The sequence below is a fragment of the Camelus bactrianus genome, chromosome 2, assembly GCF_048773025.1.
Source record: "Camelus bactrianus isolate YW-2024 breed Bactrian camel chromosome 2, ASM4877302v1, whole genome shotgun sequence".
NCBI classification, from domain to species: Eukaryota; Metazoa; Chordata; class Mammalia; order Artiodactyla; family Camelidae; genus Camelus; species Camelus bactrianus.
In genome coordinates this window covers 55897220-55922293 of record NC_133540.1, presented here as the reverse complement: position 1 = coordinate 55922293, position 25074 = coordinate 55897220, and the positions used below count along the sequence as shown (strand labels likewise).

Here is a 25074-nt window from a genome sequence, read left to right as displayed (position 1 = left end):
GCAACCAGCACTGGGAGAGGGCGGGTGGCCACCCCTCTTCCTGGCAGGAATGCAGCACCTGACCACGGTGCTGGGAGGGGGCACGATCTGCCCACCTGCCTTCCCCAGAGAGCAGCATCTGACTGCGGTATCAGGAGGGGGAGTGACCCAACTACCCTCTGGGTAAGAGCTCAGCTCCTGACCCAGTGTTGGGAGGGGGCACGATCTGCTAGCTGACAGCCACTGAGAGCAGCACAGATGAGGGCGCCAACAGAGGGCCTCTGGAAACAGCAAGCTGAGTACGTGAAACAGGGCAAAGACACAAAGACCTCTCAATAAAATCATTAAGAGCACAGCATCTCTAGGAGAACTAGATAACTGATACTCCTTAAGCCACAGTGCCAGAGAGATATGAGCAATATGAAGAAGTAGAGGAACCACTCCCAATTAAAAGAGCAAGAGAAATCCCCTGAAAGCTCAATCAAGGAAATAGACATTGATGGCCTACTAGATCAAGATTTCAAAAAAGGAGAGATCAAAGTACTGAAGGAACTAAAAGAAATAGTGCTTAGAGATATAAAATATGTCAAAAATGAAATAGAAGCTATAAAGAAGAACCAAGTAGAATTAGTAAACTCATTTGCTGAGATGAGAGCTGACCTAAAGGCTGTACAAAGCAGGCTAGATAATGCAGAGGAACGAATAAGTGCCCTAGAAGACAGGACAACAGAAAGCACCCAATCAGAACAGCTGAGAGAAAAGCAAATAAAAAACAATGAAAACAATATAAGGGACCTATGGGATAATATAAAGCATGCCAATCTACGCATAATAGGGGTTCCAGAAGGGAAAGAAAGAACAAAGGGGATTGAAAAGGTATTTGAAGAAATCATGACTGAAAACTTCCCAAACCTAAAGAAAGAATCAGATATCCAAGTACAGGAGGCTCAGAGGGTCCCAAACAGGAAGAAATGAAACAGACTCACACCAAGACATATCATAATCAAGATGGCCAGAGTCAAGGATAAAGAAATGATCCTAAAGGCAGCAAGAGAAAAACAAAGAGTGAGTTACAAGGGAACCCCCACAAGGCTCTCAGCTGATTTCTCTACACAAACACTACAGGCCAGAAGGGAGTGGCAAGATATATCCAAAGTCCTGAATGAAAAAAAGATGCAGCCTAGGATGCTCTATCCAGCAAGGCTATCCTTCAGAATAGAAGGAGAGAGAAAGAACTTCACAGACAAGCAAAACTAAAAGAGTTTAGCAACACTAAACCCATGCTAAAAGACATATTGACAGGTCTACTCTAAATGGAAAAGAAGCAGGATGCTACAAAAATGAGACACTCATAACTGGAAAGGAAATAACTGCCATGAATTACAAAAAGAATAAACACAAAATTGTAAAAGAGGACATCTAAATCATTAACACTGGGAGAGGGAAGCAAGGAAAGCTACTGTGGAAAACAGTATGGAGATTCCTCAAAAGACTAGGAATAGACTTAGCATAGGACCCAGGAATCCTGCTCCTGAGCACATATCCAGAAGGAACCCTTCTTCGAAATGACACCTGCACCCCAATGCTCATAGCAGCACTATTTACAATAGCCAAGACATGGAAGCAGCCTAGATGTCCATCAACAGATGACTGAATAAGGAAGCGGCGGTATACTTATACGATGAAATACTATTCAGCCACAAAAACCGACAACATAACACCATTTGCAGCAACATAGATGTTCCTGGAGAATGTCATTGAAACTGAAGTAAGCCAGAAAGAGAAAAAAAAATACCATATGAGATCGCTTATATGAGGAATCTAAAATTATAAATAAATAAAATAAATAAATACAAAACAGAAACAGACTCATAGACATAGAATACAAACTTGCGGTTGCCAAGGGGGCGGGCGGTGGGAAGGGACAGACTGGAATTTTAAAATGCAGAATAGATAAACAAGATTATACTGTATAGCACAGGGAAAAACATACAAGATCTTGTGGTAGCTCATAGCGAAAAAAAAATGTGACAATGAATATATACATACTCATGTATGACTGAAAAATTGTGCTCTATGCTAGAATTTGACACAACATTGTAAAATAACTATTACTTGATGAAAAAATGTAAAAATAAATAACAAAAACAATTTGTAATGATTATTTAAGAAATTAGAAGGAAATGACAGATGGAAAGAAATCAAATCGCTATTTTTTTGTAATATTTTTAAATGGTTTTTGAGAAATATTTTCAGAGCTAATCAAAATGTAAAAAACTATTTCACCACTTCAATTTTTAAAGTTAAGAGATTTGCTCTTAAAAAATAGATTAACAAAACATTCTTTGGGGTTTTTCTGTTTGTTTGCTTTTACAAATAATCTAACCCAAATTCATCTGAACATGCAAACCACTGATATTCAAGGGGCTCAATTATGAGTATCCTTACAAGGGAACTGTTTACATAATGTAAGATTCAAACTGAATATTCATGAGTAAAATTATTCATTTTCTGAACAGAATGGACGAAATACAAAACTTCCTATACATCAAAACAATGGACTTACAAAAATTATTGCCATCTTCCTTGGAGATTAGCTTTGTAGGCTACAGAAATTTTTCTTCTTAGTCTAAGCCATTGGTTAAAACACTTACACAGTATATCCATTATTGAAAATTGAAAGTAATCTTTGAACAATGAACTACTGAACTTCAATAATGTGAACAAAATCTTCTCATTTAATATTTCTGTCATTTCATAGAAAATATTATGACCACTGAAATACAAAATGCTAAAAAATATTTTAAGAGAAGAATTCAAGTTATATTACTGTATGTATCTATTTCCTTTCCTTCAACACAGTCCATTAGCCTTTTAAACTAAATAATCAACAAAATTAATATATCAAACAATAGTCTGACAAAATCATCTCTCCATGGCAAGTTCATCAGATCCGGGATTGTTTTTGTTAAGCAGATGCACTATAGATCAAATTAAAAGAGCAAACACTTCTACCTTTGGGACATTTTTAAAGAAAACAAATTCCTGGTTTCAAATATATAAATAATAGGAACATAGAGCTACTATTCCTAAAGTGACAACTTTTCTACCAAACTAAACCACAGCAAGCATTATAAAAGGCTAGAAATAAATGTTACAATTAAACTCTAAATTGCACTTTCAAAAGTTATTTCAAAACTCTTAACTGTACTCCTGTACGTACTCTATGAGCAATAATGGTTGTTTTAAAAATATTTGCCCACCTGAGGGTTCATCTGATAGTAGAATTCACATTCCAAAAGTATTCTGTCCTGATTCTTTTTCTGCAGTTTAAAGAATAGTTTATAAAGTTTGTTTTGTCATATTACACATCACGTTAATTGCTGTTGTTGGTTTGTTTCCTTAATCTTCATTGTTTTCTGACAAATATTTCAATCATTTTCTTTATCAATAAGAGAAGAGAGTAAAAGACCGTCTTGTCTAGCAAGTAAATAATTAATTCAGGGTCAGATGTGACCACTTAGTGAAAAATCTTTTAAGATACTAAAAATCATTATCATTAAAATAGAATTACATGCACCCCAATGTTCATAGCAGCACTATATGCAATAGCCAAGACATGGAAACAACCTAAATGTACACTGACAGAGGACTGGATAAAGAAGTAGTATATACATATAAGATGGAATACTACTGAGACATAAGAAAGAATAAAATAATGCCATTTGCAGTAAGATGGATGGACCTGGAGATCAACATTCTAAGTGAAGTAAGCCAAAAAGAGAAATAAAAATACCATATGATATCACTCATGTGGAATCTAAGAAAAGAAAAAAGAAGACACTAATGGACTCATCTGCAAAACAGAAACATACTCACAGACACAGTAAACAATCTTATGGTTACCAGGGGGAAAGAGGGTACCTAGGAAGGGATAAATTTGAGAGCTTGAGATTTGCAAATATTAACTACTGTATATAAAAATAGATTTTAAAAAAACAAATTTCTTTTGTATAGCACAGGGAACTATATTCAGTATCTTGTAATAACCGTTAATGAAAAAGAGTATGACAATGAATACATGTATGTATGACTGGGACATTGTGCTGTACACCAGAGACTGATACATTGTAACAGACTATACTCCAATAAAAAAAAAGCATTAAAAAAACAGAATTAGTTCTATAGTATCTGTATTTGCTATCAGTGTTTCAATAATCTCATGCTGATATTAACCCTCTGCAGTAAAGACTAAAGATAAATAGTAAAATTATGTAATACCTCTAGGAAAGGATGTCAGTCTACTGTTATTTTAACCAATCTTGATAAAATTTTTAGATTATTTTCTCTACTTACTAAACAATGCGAGTAATCCAGTTACACAGTAACTGGAGGCAACAGAGTGTACACTGAAGAGCATGGACTGATCCTAGAATGTGCAGGTCCCAGCTAGACCACTTACTAGCTGTTTGACTTGGGTTCACTGTGTAATCTCTTTGGGCTTTAGATTCGTGGTCTGTAAAATGGAGATAAGAACGGCATTTGTTTGTATTGAGGATTCAAAGACGGTATGCGTGGGAAGCACTTAGTCCACTGCCTGATAACACAGTAACAGTCTTGTTATTAATTCTAGTGACAAAATTCATTGGAATTTCAACTTAATTTTTCTTCTTTTATGTAGCCCATTTTCAAATCTTAACACAATAGCTTACTACATGTAAATGTATTTTTATTATCAAAGCTAACAGTACTAACGGAAAAGAGCAATGATTTTTAAGCAACTTAAAAGATTCCTGAGCTCTTTTCACAGCTTCCTGGCTACATGAGCTGTTCTTGCGCATGGTGAGATCAGGGAGTGGGGAGGACATTCCATATAACTCAAGCCCTAATAAAGAAAGAAAGCAAAGAAAGAAAAAGGTGCTAGTAATGTTTAGAATTATTTTCCTTTCAAGTTTTAGTTAAGGGCTTACTCCTGAGGCCAAGAAACTATTATAAACTTGAAATACTCTGTTAGAGAATTCCACCCTGAAACTAGGGAAGAGAAAACAAAATGGAAACCAAATAGGTTTAGCATAAAAATCAGGCGATACACTCAAGTCAACATTATGCATTATCCACTAAGTCTAAACCACAAACTGTCCTTTGTTATAGGATCATTTTTCTCTATTAATTTCACGTAAAATCCACCTACTTATAATGTAACTCAGAAACTGACTTTTTCATTTGATATGAAAAAAAAAATTTATAAAGGAACCAATAACAAATGTACTCAGATCCAAACTCACCAATTAAAAGAGAATTTAAAATATTATCTTGAACTTACAGTTTTTACACCCATATTTTATCTTTCTACTAAATAAGTTGTTTACTTAAAGATTATGAATTTAACTTTCCACCAAGAATTGTAAAGGGTACATGACTGGCACCATATTAAACGAACAAAAGAAAAAAGAAAAAGCTAGAATAGATGACTATTTTTGAAAATATTTACTTGTTGGGAGAAAAGAAATTTGTGATATTTTCTCACATTTGTTAGAAAAGGATAATCAATTCTGCAGACAGTGAGATATTCTAAGAAGCAATTTAGCCTTCACACCAAATAATCAACAAAATGAGGTGAGATTTAATTAAAATGTGAACATAAAACAAGAATACTTTGCTATTTACTACTGAATAGTGCTAAATTACCTTTTATTTGTTGCAGAATCACTGGGGAAAATTGTTTAACAAATATTACATATTCCTGTGTAATTAAAAATTATTATGAATATTGGGTAAAACTGTCAGTAATGGAAAAGGTCACAGAGAAAAACTGTTTAAGCATCATTCTTGAAATGCTGAATTTCTCACAACGCTGAAAAAGACTTTTGTCTGTCATTCATAAAAACATTAATTTTGTTTTCTCAGGACATCAATTAACATTTACTTACACTAGCTGTTCTTTCCCATGTGACTCTTTCTTTCAAAGGGTTCAAAACTGAAATCTTGTAGCAACAGCCATTTAAGGCAATTTAATCATTTGATAACTACTGGGAATATTTAAGATTAACATTTCTGAGTTTTAGCTCATACAATGTGATTGGATTGGTTTCCTTCTAAATTCTAGGAACCTGTAAGAGGACTGCATGCCGAGTGTAACAAAATGGTAAAATTTTGTTAAAAACAAAAGAAAAAACAAAAATGACTGTGAATTTTGTCTCATGAAAAACAGAGGGATGACATTTGATTCAAGAAATTTCTGCAAAGACCAGGGAGATCTAAAACTGAGCTTCAGGAACAGTTCTGAGCTTTCTGACATGCTGTTCCCAGGTTATAATCCTCAAGTTTGGCTTGAGTAAAATTTTCCATTTCTTAAAAAATAAAATAAAATTGAGGTTCAAAGATTACCTCTACAGTATGACACCTGCCTCCAAGATCAGGTAAAAGAAGAGACCGTACATGTAAAATGAGGTAATAAGCAGGTTGTGCATTTTTCATCTCTTTGGAGGTCTGTATGGGACTTGGGCATATTACTTCTCTACTGACACCTCCAATCTCTAGCTGTAGAATCTATGTCAGGCTTAGATAATTCCCAAGGGCTCTTCCAGTTTTATATTTTAGGAAAAGGAAATTATATAAATCCATATGCCATAAATTATCACTCACAGGCATGGGAAAACTGCTTATATAGAAAGTAAAGCCTTTACATATATTCTTTAATCTCAACCTGTCAGTGTATGTAATTTCATGTATTATATATACATGTCAAACTATAAAACTTGTTCAATCGGAGCATTTTTCTGAAAGATAATGGTTCCACATTAGGGTTAATATATAATGTATTACTTATGCTCTCTAAAGCTTACAAAGTTTCCTTTTCTGGTATTAGTATTAGTAGTTTTTAACTTAATGTTTATCCTATATAAGGGAAGGACTGATTTGAATCAAAAACAACTTCAAAATAAAATTCTCCTCGAAAGGGAGCATGAATACCAATGTCTTTTCAACCTTGCTGTTGCAAGTCAAGTTCCCTAAACATCACTACCTCATTATATAGAAGGTATGAAGAATTTAGGTTTGGCAGTGTCATTGAAGAATTGTGACTTTGGATCAATCACAGAGATTTGGAAAAGTTTAGTTTCTTTAATTACTAAAACAAAAAAATTAAGAGTTTGTACTAAATAATCTACGAAATCTCTTGTCTTGCAATATGATTCTGATTATACATAATATATTATATACAATACTACATATAGACAGTATATATCATATATATATAATACATAACAGTTTCTAAAATATATTTTCCCACTACCGAGTATATATCTCTCAGGAAGAAAGCACTAAACATTAAGAACTTTGACTAATTAAGTGTAAAATATCACTTATATGTAGAAATCTAAAAAATGAAACAAACTAGTGAATATAACAAGACAGAAACAGACTCACAAATATAGAGAACAAACTAGTGGTTACCAATGGGAAGTTGGGAGGAGGAGGAAGCATGACAGGGGTAGCAGATTAAGAGGAACAAACTACCACAAATAAAATAAATAAGCTGCAAGGATATATTGTAAAACACGGGAAATATAGCCAATATTTTATAATAATTACAAATGGAGTATAACCTTCAAATAGTAAGTCACTATGTTGTACACTTCAAAGTTACATAATATTGTAAATCAACTATAATTTAAAAATAAATAAGAAATGATTAATTATGTAGTACTTTGTAAGTAATGCTCCATAATAATTTATTCAGTTGTTTATTTACATTAAATATCTTCCAAAGTTTAATTCCTCACCAAGATAAGATGTATTATTTGATTCTCTAATACCTCTCAGAAGGAAATAAAATAGTTGGTACTTTCTCTGCTTTACAAAGAGAATAGCCAGAAGTTAATGAGCACATGGGATGTGCTTCAGTAGTTCACAGATCAGTGTCAGAAGCAGAATAAAGGGGGAGTCAACCAAGTCTACAGAGTTTTCCAGTAAATACTATGTCTTTAATTTTCTACTGCACCTTATAATAATATATGAGTGATGGTGTTTATGTGTTTTGGGATAGTGGCTGAGAGGGGGTAGAAAGGCTGTAATCATTAAGAGATATGATAAGATACCAAGAAGGTGAATTCGTTGTACAAGGAATCCTGGGACACTAATACAGACTAGATTTCAAGGCCACAGAGCCCTTCCTTTGGTTTTCTAGCTACTGAGATTCACTGAACCTTATTAGTAAAGGCTCACCCTGAAAAGGTGGTAACTGATCTTCTGCAAATATAAATGTTTCTTCAAACTTTCAAAAAATTGTCTTGGTCTTTCCAAAGTTTACACAAAGTGTAAATTCAGGTCTTTAGAGAATGGGATAACCCAGTAACAAAATTTTTCATACCACCAACTGCAAAGTTGTCTCAAATACTGATCTCGAAAATAAAGGGTAAGTAGGTATTTTCTCACTTAGGACATCAAATGCATCAGGTCAAAGCTCTTGATAGTCTCTCTCTTCTTTTCCTAGTCGAACTGTTTTCAGATTTACATAGTTGAATTAAATGAGTGTTTTGCCATCTTCCTGGTTGTTCCTTACTGTTTTTAGCTATTTGGCTTTTACCATAGCTTTCAATTCTTCAGTAATAATGATTATCAAAGATCAAGCAGAATAATTTTGAAAACAATGGAAAAATAATGGAAATAATGGAAACGCAGAATAATTTTGAAAACAATTTGGCTATTACTTTAATTTCACTACCTTAAAGGTGTTTTCCCTTTAGTAAATATGCTGACATACAGTTCAAACTGTTTGGTCTACCACAAATGTGTTTATACTTCAAGGGAAAATAAGCCATTTTATTAAAATTAAAGATAAATATAATGATCAAAAACAAGCTAATTAACAGACGCACCTCAGGAAACTGCCTGCACTTCCAAATTTGTTGAGCCAAAAGATGCACAGCACTTTTCACAGACCACGTGGACCACACGGAAGAGAGAGCCCCCTGGAGCTATTGAAATTCTTACCCAAGAAGATGGAGCCAAGGGCATTAGAGTGAGTGATAAAAACTAGATTCTGATGAACTGGTGGAGCACTATGAGCCCTGACTCTGCTCACGTGACTACAATCCATTTCACACACAGCAGACACAGTAAATCAGACTGTGACACAATCTTCTTGCTTCCTGACTTCCCACTGCACTCGGAGTGAAACCCAAACGCTCTAACTTGGTTTATAAAGCCCTACATAGCCTTATTTACTTCCCCTTCTGACTCATCTCAGGTCATCTGACTCGCCTTCACCCAGGGCAGGTCACAGGCAGATCCCTGTACTCCTCCCTTAACACAGGAAGCTCCCTCTGCCTGCAACCCTTTCTCCCTGAGCTCTTCCACAATGGTTTGTTCCTGGCTTCCTCTTGTCTTTTAGGTTTTCACTCAAATTTCATTCTCAATAAAGTCATCCTGACCAATTATTTAAAACATAATCCCCCAATACACTCAATTTCCTTTCCCTGCTTTCTTTCTCTCCTGGTAATTATCACAATCTAACAGCCTCTACTTCATTTACTGTCTATCTACCCCAACAATGCCAGCTCCATGGGGGCAGGAATATTGCTCTCTGTGTTCCCACTGTATTCCCAGAATATTCATTTGTTGAATGAATGAATAATATGAGTGAATCTGCCACTGTCACAATTTTTGAGATTGTATCTTGGAAGTTTAATCTAGCTGTGACTTATACTCTGAAGTACAGAGAAATCTCTTCTGTTAGAAAGGGTCCGAGAGTTCAAAGACCTGAAATTTCCACAGTTGCTTTTGTGCTCCTGAAACATCTTGAGAGAGAGAAGAAAATCTCAAGCGAGGTGACCAAGGAGTTATGACCTCGGTAGATATGTACCCCTAAAATTATTCTCTGTTGTGTCAGAATGTGTTGACGGTGCTATGTCATAAAACCTTAGAATTTTTCCCAGTGTACAACTTCCCCTTTTTTTGGTAAAGTTATTTTGCATAGGGTGTCAAAATGAAAATCATTCTTGATTTAGTTGGGGCGTCTTTGGGTTAACTTTGGTCCGCTAGAGGAAATGGAGGCAACTAGTTTCATTATCTACAAAAACTGAGTTTCATAGAAGGATCCTGATTAAAAACAAAACAAGCAAAAAACCCACTTTCCTTCATAAGAATAACAAGTTCAGTAAACAAAGATTTCATTTTATCTTAAACCTAAGCAAGCAAAGTACTCTTTGAACTATACAGTGGGTCATAGTGTATAATTTTTCTTTAGCCAACATTACGGACTGAACTATGTCCCTCCAAAATTCATGTTGAAATCCCAACTCCCAGTGCCCTCAGAATAGGACTATATTGGAGGTAGGGTTTTTATAAGAGTAATTAAGTTAAATGAGGTCATTAGGGTAGATCCTAATCCAATTATTATTAGTGTCCTTATATAAGAAGAAATCACAACAGAGACAGCATATAAAGGGAAGACCAAGTGAAAACACAAGAAGACAGCCATCTACAAGCCAAGAAGAGAGGCCTCAGAAGAAATCAACTCTTCCCATACCTTGCTCTCAAACTTCTGTTTTCTCACAATTGTGGAAACATTTCTCTGTTTAAGCTACCCAATCTATGGTACTTTGCTACAGTAGCCCTAGCAAAAGAATACAGCCAACCAAGAAATGCCACAGACTTTTATCAGGATAAAATACTAGTAGAGGCAGATCTGCATTTCAGAGTTGTTTTGTTCTCTCTACAAACCAGAAGGTTCCCTTTAGACAGCTGCTAGTTTGTTAATGCTTTAGAGTAACATGGTTGTGCTTACTTATTCACTTAAGAACCTAAAAAGTGCCTACAAAATGCAGGATACTAAAAACTTCAAGGCAGGAATAGAAACTGAATGGCTCTATACATAAAAATAAAGAACTATAAATCTTTGTCAATGATTTTGCTAATTCTACTGCACTAGCACTCCTTTACTTCCTTTTACATCAGAAAACTTTGATTGCCAATAAAACTGACAGACCTGGGACAGTAACATTTTTCCAAAATAATCAAAATTATTGTCACAAAATATGGCATTTTCTTTTCCTCTGATTCTTTCTTCAATTTCTCTTACATTTATCAATGTTTTAAAATTTTGAACATTATCATGCTATTTTATAATTCATGAGGGAAAATATTCCAAAATATTTTTACTGGCTTCTGGAAGAGAATCAATAATTATGAAGTAAACACTTAATAGGATAGATGAAAAGTAGCAGCTGACTAACATAATGGCAGAAGTTCTGTCTCTCCATATTTCAGTAGCAGCAGCTGACAATCCTTAAAGACACAAAAAAGCACTATTCAACCAATGATGCCTTATATCTTTAAACCATTCTTATGAAAGATCTGCTATTTTTTGAAAAACTCTGAAGAATCTAATGTAACAAAGAACAAAGTCAGGAACCTATTTGAAAATATTCTAGATTATTAAGTTAACAGTTTTAATTGTGACCAAAAAATACAGAACATAAAAATCTAATTAATATTTAAAATATACTGAAAACATTTTCTTACCAATATTGGGGTGCTTCAAAAGACGGCAGATTCTAGCTTCCCTTTCCAGTTTCTGGTGATCTGTTTTAAGAAAAAAAAAAACAAAAACAGAAAAATGAATCACAACATTTAGCCAAAATAAAAAGATTAAAAGGCAATAAACAGCATATCAAAATGACATAGCTTTTACATTTACTTATCTTTTGATTTGTTTTTAAGAAGTAAACATTTGAATTTGGAATTAGGTAAACACAACATAGTTTGACAGTCTAATTATCTTTTTTTTTTATTGACTTGATGCTTGATAGAGTGAGGTACAGAATAGAGCTGAATTTAGATGTGGGCTGGGGACAAGAGAAAATGGCACCAAAGAATAGTATTCTTTCTTTACCCTATGTATATCATGTTATAACAACTTAAAGAAGCCAATATAGACACACATTTAAGCAAAGGATATATATCTGGCAATTGGAACACCAATGGAACCAGTGCTAAACAGGGTTAATTACAGTTTATCCTTAACAATGACGTGTTCCCTGTCCCGTCATATTTTCTATCAACCCCTCTTCATACAATTGTTGGTCCAGCTTCTTGGGTGTGTGACGCTTTTCCTTATACCAAGGACTCCCCCAAACCCTAAATTGCTTGCTCATCTCCACCCTTTTCTGTTTCCCTAACCATTTCTTTGAAGGGGAGTAGACCACTGTAACTACCTGATACTCTTCTTTGGTTTCTTTATGGTAGTTCCTGTACACATAATTGTAGCCAAAAGCACTACCCAAAACACAAAATCAATGGCAGAAAGAGGCACGAACACAGGAGAAACACATGTTGCCAAAAAGAACAGAACTATGGAGTGGTCCTTAGTTGTAAGCGTTTATATACAGAACTTGATTTAGACCCTATAATAGCCCTCTAATATAGGCAATATTATTATCTCTATTTTACAAATACAAAAACTAAGGCAGGCAGAGGTTAAGTGACTTGCCCTAGATTACAAAATTAGTAAGTGACATCTACCAAATCTGCTCACATTAAATACTGTCATGAAACAGTCTTTAGAGAATGAGGGGGACACCTACCTAACCACCCCATACACAGTTTATGCTAATGGTTCTCAAACTCTGTGGTCTCAGAACCCCTCAATACTCTTGAGAATTATCAGGGACCTCAAAAAACCTTTATCTGGATTAGATCTCTCAATGTTTATTCTATTAGAAATAAAACTGAGAAAAAAATGTAAATTTATATTAATTCACTTAAAAACAATGAACCCATTATATTAACATAAGTCACTACATTTAATTTTTAAACTCTCATTTGAAAACAATTGAAACTTACAGAAAATTTAAATAGTACAAAAAACACCTGTGTACTCTTTATTCAGCTACATTAATATTTTACTCATTTTGTATCATTTATGCTCTCTCCCTCCCTGTAATTCATGTAATTGTAAACATATATTTATCTAATTGATACACAGGTATATATAAACATATAAATGTATATTTATACCTAAAATAACTTTTTTGAACCATTCGAAGGGAAGTTACCCTGAACATTTCGGTGTATATTACTAAGAATTGTGATATTCTCTTACAATCATAGTAGTTATCAACTTTAGCAAATTTAACATTGATACAATACTTTAATCTATCGCACTTACTCAAATTTTGTCAATTTAAGACAATGATGTCCTTTGTAGGATTTTTCTCCTTTTAATATAGGCTCCAGTCTAGGGTCAGATATGGCATTTAGTTGTCACTTCTCCTTTGCTCTTTTAATCTGGAATATTTCCATCATTTTCCTGTGTCTTTTAGGACCTGACATTTTTGAAGAATATCATCATGTCTATTTCCTAAAAAGAATATTTCTCATTTTGGTTTTGTCAAGTGTTTCCTCGTGATGTGACTGAGGCTATGCATTCTCAGCTAGCACATTATCCTTCTCAGGCTGTCACATCTAGAGGTACACATTGTCCAACTGCCCCTCAAAAGTGATAGCTTGGATCACCAGGTCAAAGTGCTGTGAAATTTCCCTGCTAAATAATTATTGTTTTAAAATTTTTTCCTCTGTAACTAGTAAGTATATGGGAAGATATTTGAAAACCATGAAAACATCCTGTTCCTCATCAAAATTTCCCTCTAGGTTTAGCATTCAGTGATGATTCTTGCCTGAACCAATCTTTATTATGATGGCAGCAAAATGCTGATTTTCCAACACCAGCATAGTAACATATTTTTCATGAAAAATACTATATTCCTCTCCCCCTTCCAAAAAAAAAAAGTGAGAAGAGTGACACTGTTGCATTTTTGCAATCTCTTTGAAGTCTGGCTTAATAGAGGACAGCTGAATTCTTATGTCTGCTTCTATATTCAATACGCTGCAAGATGTTGTTTGGGTGAAGTGTATAAAGACAATCTGACTCACAAGGACACAGAGTTGGACAAGAAGGAAGTATTATAATAGATAATTGTGCATGTTATTCTTTAATATTATACCAAAACTCAACAAATGGTAGTTTCTTAAAGGTTAGTTGCCATGTGAAATCTGAAACCTTATTAATAAACTTTATGAATCATATCAATGAAGTTATGAACTTCAAATTTATTTTCAACACTATATTTTCTAATATAAAATTTTTACTCTGCCACATTAAAATCCACTGCTCCTCCTTGCACGTGGAGTCTTCTACTGAGGCATAATTTTATAACATGACACAGCGGTCATTTGGAAAATATCAGTTCAATAAGTTATATAGTTCTTGCAAATGTTGCCACGTTTCATTATACACTATCAGAAAAGTAAGTTGTTAATATCACCACTAATCTCATCGGAACATTCTTTAAATTTAGGGATCAGTCTAGGTTTCGTGGGCAGATACAAGTTTTCCAAAATTCCAATTTTGTTTGAAAGCCAGAATTGTGTTATTAGCAATAAATGCTGTCAGTTGTTCTTGAAATGACAGGATCACTTTGTTCATTTTTGAGAAAATGCCTGTCAAAAACCTAAATCTGAATAATCACAGCTAGTTGTTCAGTTATTTCAAGTAAAAATGGTGTTTCATGAAGAAGTAGCTAGTTCATCTTCAAACTCAAACAAACCTCAAATGTGCAGGTACAAGTGTTCTTTGAGCTAATAATTGTACTCTGATGTGGAGTAGAGGTGCTCTTTGCATTCTTCCTGTTGAGTCATGCAGAATGTTGTGTGATCAAAGGTTTAATAACAGTAACAATTTTAATTGGTTCATCAAGGACAATCTGAAGTGAAATGAGCTCTTGCGATGAGGGGGTCTATGAGTGCATGTTGCTGAAAAATACAGAGTCCAATAGTACAGTCTGATACCACTGCTCTGATTCAGGCAAAGGTCTCAGCAATTTTATCCACTATTGATTTTGCATCACATGTACAAGTGTCAACACATATAAAAAGAAATACCTGTCATTCAAGTCACCCAGTCTATGAAACTTTGTTATGGCCTCCCTGCAAACTAACAGACCTAAGTACTAGTTTTCTATTGCAATATAATGAATTGCCACAAACTTAGAAGCTTAAAACAATACACAATTTTAACCTTGCATTGTCTGCGGGTGAGGAACCTAGGCATACTTTAACTGAGCTCTTGACTTTAAGGCCTCTCACAAGGCTGCAGTGAAGGTATTAGCCAGGTTTGGGGTCTCATGTAAAGTCCAGACTGGGAGGGATCTGCTTCTGAGCCTGTCGAGTTGGTGACAGTACTTAATTCCTCAAGAGCTGGTGATATGAGGGCCTTAGCCCCTAGCTGGCCATGGGCTAGAAGCTGCCCTCAACTTGCTTGCCACGTGCCAGCAACAACTTGCTTCATCAAAGCCACCAAAAGCAAGAGTCTGCTAGCAAAAGGGAAGTCACTACCTTGTCTAGCCCAATCACAGAAGTGACACCCCACCACACTTCTCATATCTGATTGTTAAAAGCAGGTCACTAAGCTGGCCCACTTTAAGGGGAAGTAATTATATAAGGAAAGGGGAAGCAAGGGTCATCGGGGCCATCTTAGAGGTTTTGTGCCACATCTGACTATAAGCACTGATGTTTTCATGAGCTTCTCTCTGATAAGCAGCTTCACTTACTTTCTCTTACACACAATTACATAACTTAGAGATCTCTTATGAATCATAAGGCATCTGCACTCTTCCACTGGGGCATGTTTTGACATCCCAAACAAGATGATAGAACTAAAGTTTTCATTAAAATCAGAATTTAGCAATAATGGAAATACATATTGCCTGTATGTTTCACATTCAACATCAAGTTCATGACTTTAGAGGAAGTAGGTAGGTGAGGAGGAGTGATTAAGTGCCTATTATTACCAAAAGCATACTTCTGTATTTATCCTGCTAAAGAGATGGAGTTAGTTTTACATTTAAAATTCCCTTCACTTTTAACTGACTGGGCAACAAAAATCATACACCCTACCCTCACCATTCCCAGCGATCACAACTACAATGGTAAGAGGCCAAAACAGACCACAAAAGGCAAGAAAGACATCCATAATACTGTTTATTACCATCTGAAGATTTCCTTTTATCATCCCCACACCCTGCAGCTAGTGTAGAACCAGTTTCATTTATCATTTCATATTTATTAAAGTACTCAATCTATAATAGTTTGACTTTATTCATCTCCTGTGAAACTCAAGTCCACAATGCTGTATGAATAAAAGTATAACCCTGCAGGCTGCAATCTTGTCAAGTCTGATAAGGTACATGCTGTTAGTGATACATGGTTGAAGACCTACCGTATAAAAATGCCTTAAGGAAAATATACTATCATTCAGTTTTGACACAAAATCAGTAGGGAATAGTATTACCCAGGACAGAGAACTCTGGATTTTAAAACAGTTTCTGAGAATTTTGAGAAAATGTATTTATTTCTTCCTAGCTTTAAGGTATTTTTGGTTATTACTAACTTAATAAGATATTTTATTGCAAATGAGGTGGAAAACACAAATTTGGACCTAATGAAATAAATCCTTCACTCCTGTTCCCAATCTAATTCTAATCTTTATGCAAAATAACTCTGATCACAAATAAAATTAAAATGCTAGCCTTGAATCACTTTCATAAAGCAATAGAAGTATCATTAAAGCTACATAAAGCAACAACTTATTTATCTGGCAGCATCAAGGAATGAGCTTTTATCAGTAAGTTAATTTCAAAAGTAACTCCCCCCCGCACTGTCAATGACAAAGCTTTAAAAGGTAGGGGGAATCTAATAGTCGTTGCTTTCTTGCATAGATGATGTAATTTAATCTTTTTGAAGCCACAGGTTCATCATTATTAGCTTTAGTTATTACTCTGCTATGTTTCAGGGAAGGCCTCAGAGGCTGCTGAGGTGTAAAAGCCCACAGGTCGCTGCCCTGTGATCCAGTCTGCCCCCTATCTCTCCATGAGGAATCACATTGTCAGTGTAGGAGATGCCAAGGGATGGTTTGGGCAGGGTGGGGAGTTTGGCTTTCTGTCAGAATTGGTCACTTACCACCTCTCCCCAGCAGTGTGGGCACACACACACAAACACATACCCACACAGACGAGTGTAAACATACAGCCTAAGGAGACATGGCTTTGCTACACCAAGAGAACTTAATTCTTCTAGCTCCCCCTCCCTTAAAACAGATCCCCAGCCCTAAAATTATCCTATACAGAAATTATGGAGGAGTCAGCCATGCGGCCCATGAAAATGCAAAGTTTAAAATCCAGCTCCACCATTAATTTTTGTTCTGCTGGCCTCCTGCTTCCCAGCTTAAGCCGCTGCCTTCCTGCTCCTGTCTCCTGGGTTCTCCCTTGGCCCTAGGCTCTAGTGTGAGATCAATGCCTCAGAGCCACCTTTTTTAAGCTGCTTCTCTGGCTTCTGCACTGCAACCAGCCCCACTTGATTCTCAACTTTTTTCACATTTGTTGGGCTTCTAAGAAACTACACTTTAAAGCAAGAAGCTCCCCTGTTCCCCATCTAAAACCAAAGCTGGCTGGTTATTCATTCTCAGAAGAGGGAAGAGTAAACAAAATAGACCTAAACTACCGCACATTTGTTGTCTGTTGCTGTGGTTGTTTATTATGCCTTTTCTATTCTTCATACTTTTTTTTTTCTTCTTTTTTTGCTGCTTTGAGTTTCTCCAGCAAGGATATAAAAATATACAATAATCACAGCCTGCCAGTGAGAACCTAAAGTGATCTCTGAATAAAAGGCACAGTCTTTAGTGTACAGATTCTAGAGCACTATAATATGGCTACCTATATAGAGATCCTACTCCTGCAGGTTTTGGGATTACATTCTGAACACATTTTTCTTCTTAGAAAAATTACTTTTAGCTGAATGAGGCCTTTCTCTGGTAGGAATATAACTTCTGTCCATTTAAAGTAGGTCACATTTAAAACCAGATTATGAGTTAGAAGGAACTATTTAAAGGTTCACTTCATTACAGACCTGAGCATGATATGTATGGATTTAAAGCTATCATATTCATTTAACAAAAGGTTCTTTAAATTAATAAATATTATACTTTCACTTTACCCATTTATTTTGAACTATGTTTAATCCATACCATAAAACTGATTCTTTAAACTATGTATTTGACCCAGATTCTTCCTGACATCAGGTGTTGGTCACTCTCCATTATTCTGCTGCCCACTAATATCCTGGAGGGATGGCGATATCTCAGGTTTTGGAGCGGAGCAGACAAGAGTTGCTATCTGGTTCCACCAGTTACTATTAGCTAGGTGTCAAAGTTCCTTGACCTCTCAAAAGATTCTTCTATAAAATGAACATAAGCTACCTAGCACCAGGCACTGTACCTGGAACAAAGTATAAAATCAATAAATTGTAATCAATATCATCATTATTGTTACTAAAAATCTGTTCAACTTTAAAAGAACTAGATCTGTAAAACATACATTAAAAAGTGTATCAATTCCATCAAGTATTACTCATTTTATATGCACTATAATATATTATGAAAACATATTTTCCATAAAATCATATGATTATATTATTCAGGCCTTTGATAACTGAAATAGTGGGGAAATCACTGATTATCAGTGGTCAGAAAGAGACAAAATCAGTATAGTAAAATCTGGACAAAAACTCGTAGTTATTCAATTCTATGGTACACTCTAAATAGCTCAGAAATAAGAATACAGAAAAATTTTTATCTAAATGAAAAACCTTCAAATTAACCAGTTATATACAAACTAGTGATACTCTTTTATTCATCATTTCACATATCCAAAATAAATGCCATTCTGATAGATAAATTATCATATAATATTGTTTAAGAGGGAGCTGGCAGATAATATATTTCGCATACTTCCTAGATCTGTAAAGGAATAAGCAGTGAAACTTGATGTCACCATTCTTATGTTGTCCTACAGGAGAAATATCTTCTCTCTTCCACCACAATAATGGCATTCACTAAGACACATGACATTATATCTTCTATGAAAATAATGCTTTAAATAAAATTACGCAAATGTAAAACAAAATCCCTATCTTATAAGGCTCCTGGTTCCGCAGCAATTTAAACAAGAATACAATGTTATAGACCTTTTAAAATTGTAAACAATAGTAAACATTAATTTACATAAAATACTTCCATAAAACTGTTTGTTTAGTATCTGATTATATAGAATATCTACATAGCTACCAAAAATGGAGTGAGGAGATGGGAACACTGTTCAGACCTAACAGAAGTCTTAGGACATCTCTTGGCCCCTCACTAGCTCTCATTGAGGGGCTAAGGAATTTGAACTGAGCTGGTATCCTTTGAAAGAGGGAGCAGGAGCATAACTGTGTAGAGCACAGGCACAGAGCACTGGAAATGAGAATGTTGCTTTCCTCTAGTTGATAAAGGGAGATGGGCAGAAAGCCTTGCTTATGGCCCTTGTAGCAACAGGTGACCTTAGCCAGCTCTCCTTCTGGGTCTACAGCCCCTGATGGCATTGCTGTCTCCCTTTCAGAGGGGTGCCTCTGCCTGCCTGAGTATCTATCATTCTGCCAATGATATCAGTCACTATAGGTTCTAGAGAAGGAAACCAGTACTATGAGGGTCCGCAGAGGATTCCATCATGAGGAGCAAACCAGGAAGCATAAGAACAGGAGGGAGGTATCCAGAACAGGCAGATAGCCAAGACAAGTCCCTGCAGTTGACCATGGTCAAGACTTGTCCACAGCAAGACACTATAAACATCTTAGGAGAAAACACAAGCAAAACATTATCTGATATAAACATCAGCAATGCTCTCCTAGGGCAGTCTACCCAGGCAATAGAAATAAAAGCAAAAATAAACAAATGGGCCCTAATTAAACTTGTAAGCTTTTGTACAGCAAAGGAAACCATAAACAAAAAGACAACCTACGAAATGGAAGAAAATATTTGTGAAAGGTGAGAATGGCAAGGGCTTAATTCCCAGAATATATAAATAGCTCATACAACTTAATAACAAAAAAACAAACAACCCAATCCAAAAATGGGCAGAAGACCTAAACAAGCAATTCTTCAATGAAGACATACAAATGGCCAATAGGCACATGAAAAAAATGCTCAATATCGCTAATTATCAGAGAAATGCAGATCAAAACTACAATGAGGAATCACCTCACACCATTCAGAATGACCATGATTCAAAAGTCCACAAATGATAAATTCTGGAGAGACTGTGGAGAAAAGGGAACCCTCTTACACTGTTGGCAGGAATGTAGTTTGGTGCAGCCATTATGGAAAACAGTATGGAGATTCCTGAAAAAACTAAAAATAGACTTACGATATGATCCAGCAATCTCACTGGCATATATCCAGAGGGAACCTTAAGTCAAAAAGATACATGCACCCCAATGTTCATAGCAGCACTATATACAATAGCCAAGACATGGAAACAACCTAAAAGTTCATCAACAGATGACAGGATAAAGAAGCTGTGGTATATTTATACAGCAGAATACTACTCAGCCATAAAAAAGAATAATGCCATTTGCAGCAACATGGATGGATTTTACCCATCCATGGAGATCATCATTCTAAGAGAAGTAAGCCAGAAAGAGAAAGAAAAATACCATATTATATCACTTATATGTGGAATCAAAAAAAAAAAAAAAAGACAAATGAACTTATTTACAAAACAGACACAGACTCACAGACATAGAAAACAAACTTACAGTTACCAGGAGGGGAAGGATGTGGGAAGGGTTAAATTGGGAGTTTGAGATTTGCAGATACTAATATATATATAAAAACAACAAGTTTATACTGTATAGCACAGGGAACTATACTCCATATCTTGCAGTAACTTGTGAAAAAGAATATGAAAATGAATATATGCATGTTCACATATGACTGAAGCATTATGCTGTACACCAGAAACCGACAACAACATTGTAAACTGACTGTACTTCAATAAAAACACACACACACATACACACACAAAAGAATTGTCCACAGAAGGAAAGCAAAACTTTCCAAGATGACATTTAGAACACAAGGTGTCAGACTGAAGAGTTCACACAGAATAGATGTCTGTCAATAGTGCCATTTTAAACTATTATGTCTTAAGTGATTGTTAATAGAAAAAACAAATCCTTATAGGAGTAATTTATGATGCTATTAGATGGTGCATATTAAGAATTAAAGATATTTCCATTTATCTATATCTTTATGTTAAGTGTACATCAATAATTTAATCCATACAAATTTTTTAAAATAGTCTAATTATACTCCTGTAAAGAGGTGTGAGATAAATTTTGTATAATATGTCATTCTGCCCTCTGTCTCCACAATTTGTTCTATACTCCTCTTTCCAGGTGTTAATTTTACTTGTTTTGGAAAGATTTGCCAGAGTTTTCTTTCCTGATTAAGCAAAATAGAGCCAAATTACTTGAGACATGTATTAATCTCTCAAACTGACTACCTAGAGACTAAAAGGACCCAGTACGGAAACAAAGCATATACAATCCACTCTTGACCATTTGATTCCAGTGGCCCAGATGGTTTATGGCAGTTGCGTAGTAACACAAGAGAGCATGTACTTCAGTGACTTGCTATTATTTTTAGCTTTTCTTATTGTGGTAAACAAATTTTGCTGTTCTTAAATATGTTTTTCTAATAATCAGTACACACAATTTATTCAAAATGTGAAAAATATAAAATGTTTATGTAGTTTTTCACAGGAAATTTTTCCTGTGTAGTTTAATATTAAAAATAGAAATGAAAGAGTAACTTCGGATAATAATTTAGAAGAATGTAGGAAAGAGATGTAAGAAATACGGACTTTTATGGTTCCTCTAAGCATCTGGAACACTCAGTCATCTATTTTTTCTGTGAATGAGTTGCCCTCAGAGGTAACTGCGAAGCTAACTTCAGGCCCTTCCAGAGGCACAGGCCACTGAAAGGATCTCAGCTATATAAGCATGTGTTTTCATAAAATGTGCAAATCTAGATATTTTAACACCATCAGTTACAATCATTATTTTTTCCCCACTCCCTCTTCCCCTCTGTCACACTTCCCCTCTGCTGAGTGACATCGAAGTGGCCAGGAACATTTTTGAGATCTAGCTAAGGGGAAGTTTAGTTGAAAATACAGTTTTGTTTGGATTTAATAATACATTTACCTAGTTCATAGACACTTCTTGGTACGTTTATATTTTTTTTTTCCTTTATTTTATTGCTAGTTATCTCAATGTGGGAACACTTCCGGAAGACGCCCGCAGCCCAGCCTGCCCAGAGGTGGGCCCATGATATAAACTTGTACTAGAGTTCACCCCACAGTGTGTGCACAGAGAAGGAAGAGCAATGTTTATTCTTGCTATTTTTCTGAATTTTGTTGTGCTCTGCATATCTGTCAGCTTTAAAAATTTATAATTTATAATTTCTTGTGAGTATTTTCATTCTAAGTATATATTTACTTTTGTGTTTAATTTTGTATTTGTAATTTTATTTTCCTTTATTTAGAATGTCCCAAATTGCATAAGCTTCAGGGCCTACTAAACCTGGCTCCATACTCATTATACTTACAAAAAAACAAAACTGGAAGATACATTCTTGTTTAAATTCTAAACATAAAAAACCACACACCACTTCACAAAATGTATAATATTAATTTTCTTCTTTAAGTAAATAGAACTCATTTATACTACTAAAACTAGTCATTAAAAAGCCATACATATCTTATATTACATCAGTCCTGAGTGACCAACCACAGCGAAAAGATTACCAAGTTGAATATCAGGGGGAAAAAGTGGTTTTCAGTAGAGGCTCTGCCAGAAATAAGGGCAAAAACCGGTCAATCTTACACATGTGAAAACTACACTTATTCCTTCCTATCCTGTGAGAATACTAGAAATTTGATATAACTTATCTTTGTATTTAGGAGGGAAAAATCCTGTTAGACATCATAATTAACCATATTTATTATTAATATATTTATTATTTATTATTAAGCAGACATAGGCACACTGATATTTTGAAGATTAACTTATAGTCTAGCTACTCATGAACTACTAATTAAACTAGAAATTACTGGTTTTTAATAATAATAATACCCTTTGAACTGAAAAGGAATGAAACTATCATTTGTTACAGTGTACTCCCCAAGTTAAAAAATTCAAGGCATCTAAAATTCTTGCTTCTACATATTTTAATCATATATTCCTAGTTTACCACATTTCATAGATGCTTTTATTTCCTGTATGCACACACAAATATGAGGCTTAATGCAGCCACCTAAATGGGAAAAAAACCCCAAAACATTACTGAAACAAGATATCAAAATGAAATTGTCTTGGTTTAGCTGAAATCCTGAAGGCTAAAAACAAAACTGTCAAGTACAGGGTGCTCAAACCAAATTCAGGGCTCGCCAAGAGGTCAGCTCAAGCCATCCCTGTCACGAGCCCACTGCTGGTCTCCAGGTGCACAGGAGCAGGTAACAAGACACGAGGCAGAACCGGTGGACAGAGTGGTCAGAACACTCTGCCTCCCTCCTATCCAGTGCAGGGAGGGTGTTGACCCAGGGTACTGAATTAAGGACGGGAGGCGGGGCAGTCTCAGAGAAATATCAGAAGAGGTGCGTCCCTTCGAGTTTGAGGAAAAATAAGCTACCTATTTTAAACCTGACTCTAAAGCATAAAATTGTGGCCGGCTAGCTGCCCTGGTATTGCAAAGCAGGGAGGTCTCTGTGATCAGGCTCTACTTCCACCAGTGGCAAGACAAAGAGGCACATTTCCATGAAACCAGATGGCAGGCCCATAGGAGGAACTGACTGTCTTGCAAGACAATCCCCAAGAGGCCCACCTGGGGAAGCAATGTGATCCCAACAGAGGGGTGGACTGCCAGAAGCCTGGGAGCTGGAAAGGCAGTTTAAAAACATCCAGCCAGGGGAAACATGGCCATCATTAGCATAACTGTCACCAGAGGTCCCTAGAAGATGGTCCCAAAACCCACAAAAATGCCCCATGGGAGAGTCGGCAATCAAGCAACCCTCAGGTGGCAGCAGGCAGAGTAGAACTGCTCCTCTGAAATCAGACTCTCAAAGCTCCTCATGGCTCTGTCCTGAAGGGCCCCACACAGCAACCAGTGACGGGGAGAGGAAGGGAGGTGACAAAAAGTGTTGGGTATCACACCCCTTCCCTGATCCACGGAGGTTCTCAAGCTTGAGACAGGCCTGACCTGGGAGAGGGGAGAAGTTTTAAATGGTATTACACTGGTCAGGACTTTCACATTTCTGAAATGAGACTGGTCTTGTGACTAGAAGGAACTGCCAAACTCTGAAATCTGACCAAGACGTCATCGAAAGGCAGAAGCAAGTATGTACACTGGATTTGAGGGAGAAGCTGAGAAAGGTGAGTTTCAGTGGGGTGCAAATGATCTGATTATGGTATTTTAATGTAACAGTCATAGATTATAAATATCTTCTTTAACACATCTGTAATTATCTAGAATTTTGATTTACTGAATATTGTTATTTCCTTCACATCACAGTCCTCTGCTTTCAGAGTTCCATGTTCAATTCCCTTTGGAAGCAGAGCTATGAAGAGTCTAGGTAGGCAACATGAGAGCATCTCAAGTATGGTTTCAAATCACCTAAAATTTTTCTAGATAACTTACACTTTAAGAGTGTATCATCTTACTCTTTCTGATCCTAAAATTAAAATGCATCTGAAATGCAGGATAAAATTTCCTGGACTTAAGAGAGTGACATTCTTAATTCATCATCATTCTAGATGTCACCCGTCATCATTCATTGGGAGTGAATATTTATCTTTTACATAGAATGCTCTGTCTCAAGTAAGTGCTACATCATATGGAACATGTGTTTGGCACTGGCATGGCACTGCAAACTGGGCCAGCTCTAAAGCAAGAGCTTTTTGCAATCCTGTCTGGCCTAATGCCCACAGTTTACAAGGAGGCATATTAAACGCCACCTAAACTGGTTCCTCCTAAACTCTGAAAGATGTTTGCCTCTATGCGGTAAACTTTCAAGCTGTCAGGCAAAAATCTGACTTGGACTGATGTGAAGTTAATGTCCACTCCCATATGACATGAACAGACCCACAGCCCAGCTGCTAAGTGTC

The 25074-nt window shown here is 35.8% G+C and overlaps 1 protein-coding gene across 12 annotated transcripts in view; it reads right to left on the bottom strand.

Moving 5' to 3' along the window:
- Positions 1–25074, bottom strand: part of CAMK2D (calcium/calmodulin dependent protein kinase II delta) — a 286575-nt gene that overhangs the window by 184743 nt on the left and 76758 nt on the right. For all 12 annotated transcript variants that reach the window (XM_074341875.1, XM_074341857.1, XM_074341851.1 and 9 more), the window contains exon 3: positions 11506–11565. In XM_074341875.1, coding sequence (XP_074197976.1) covers positions 11506–11565 — 60 coding nt within the window. The remainder of the gene's footprint in view (positions 1–11505; positions 11566–25074) is intronic.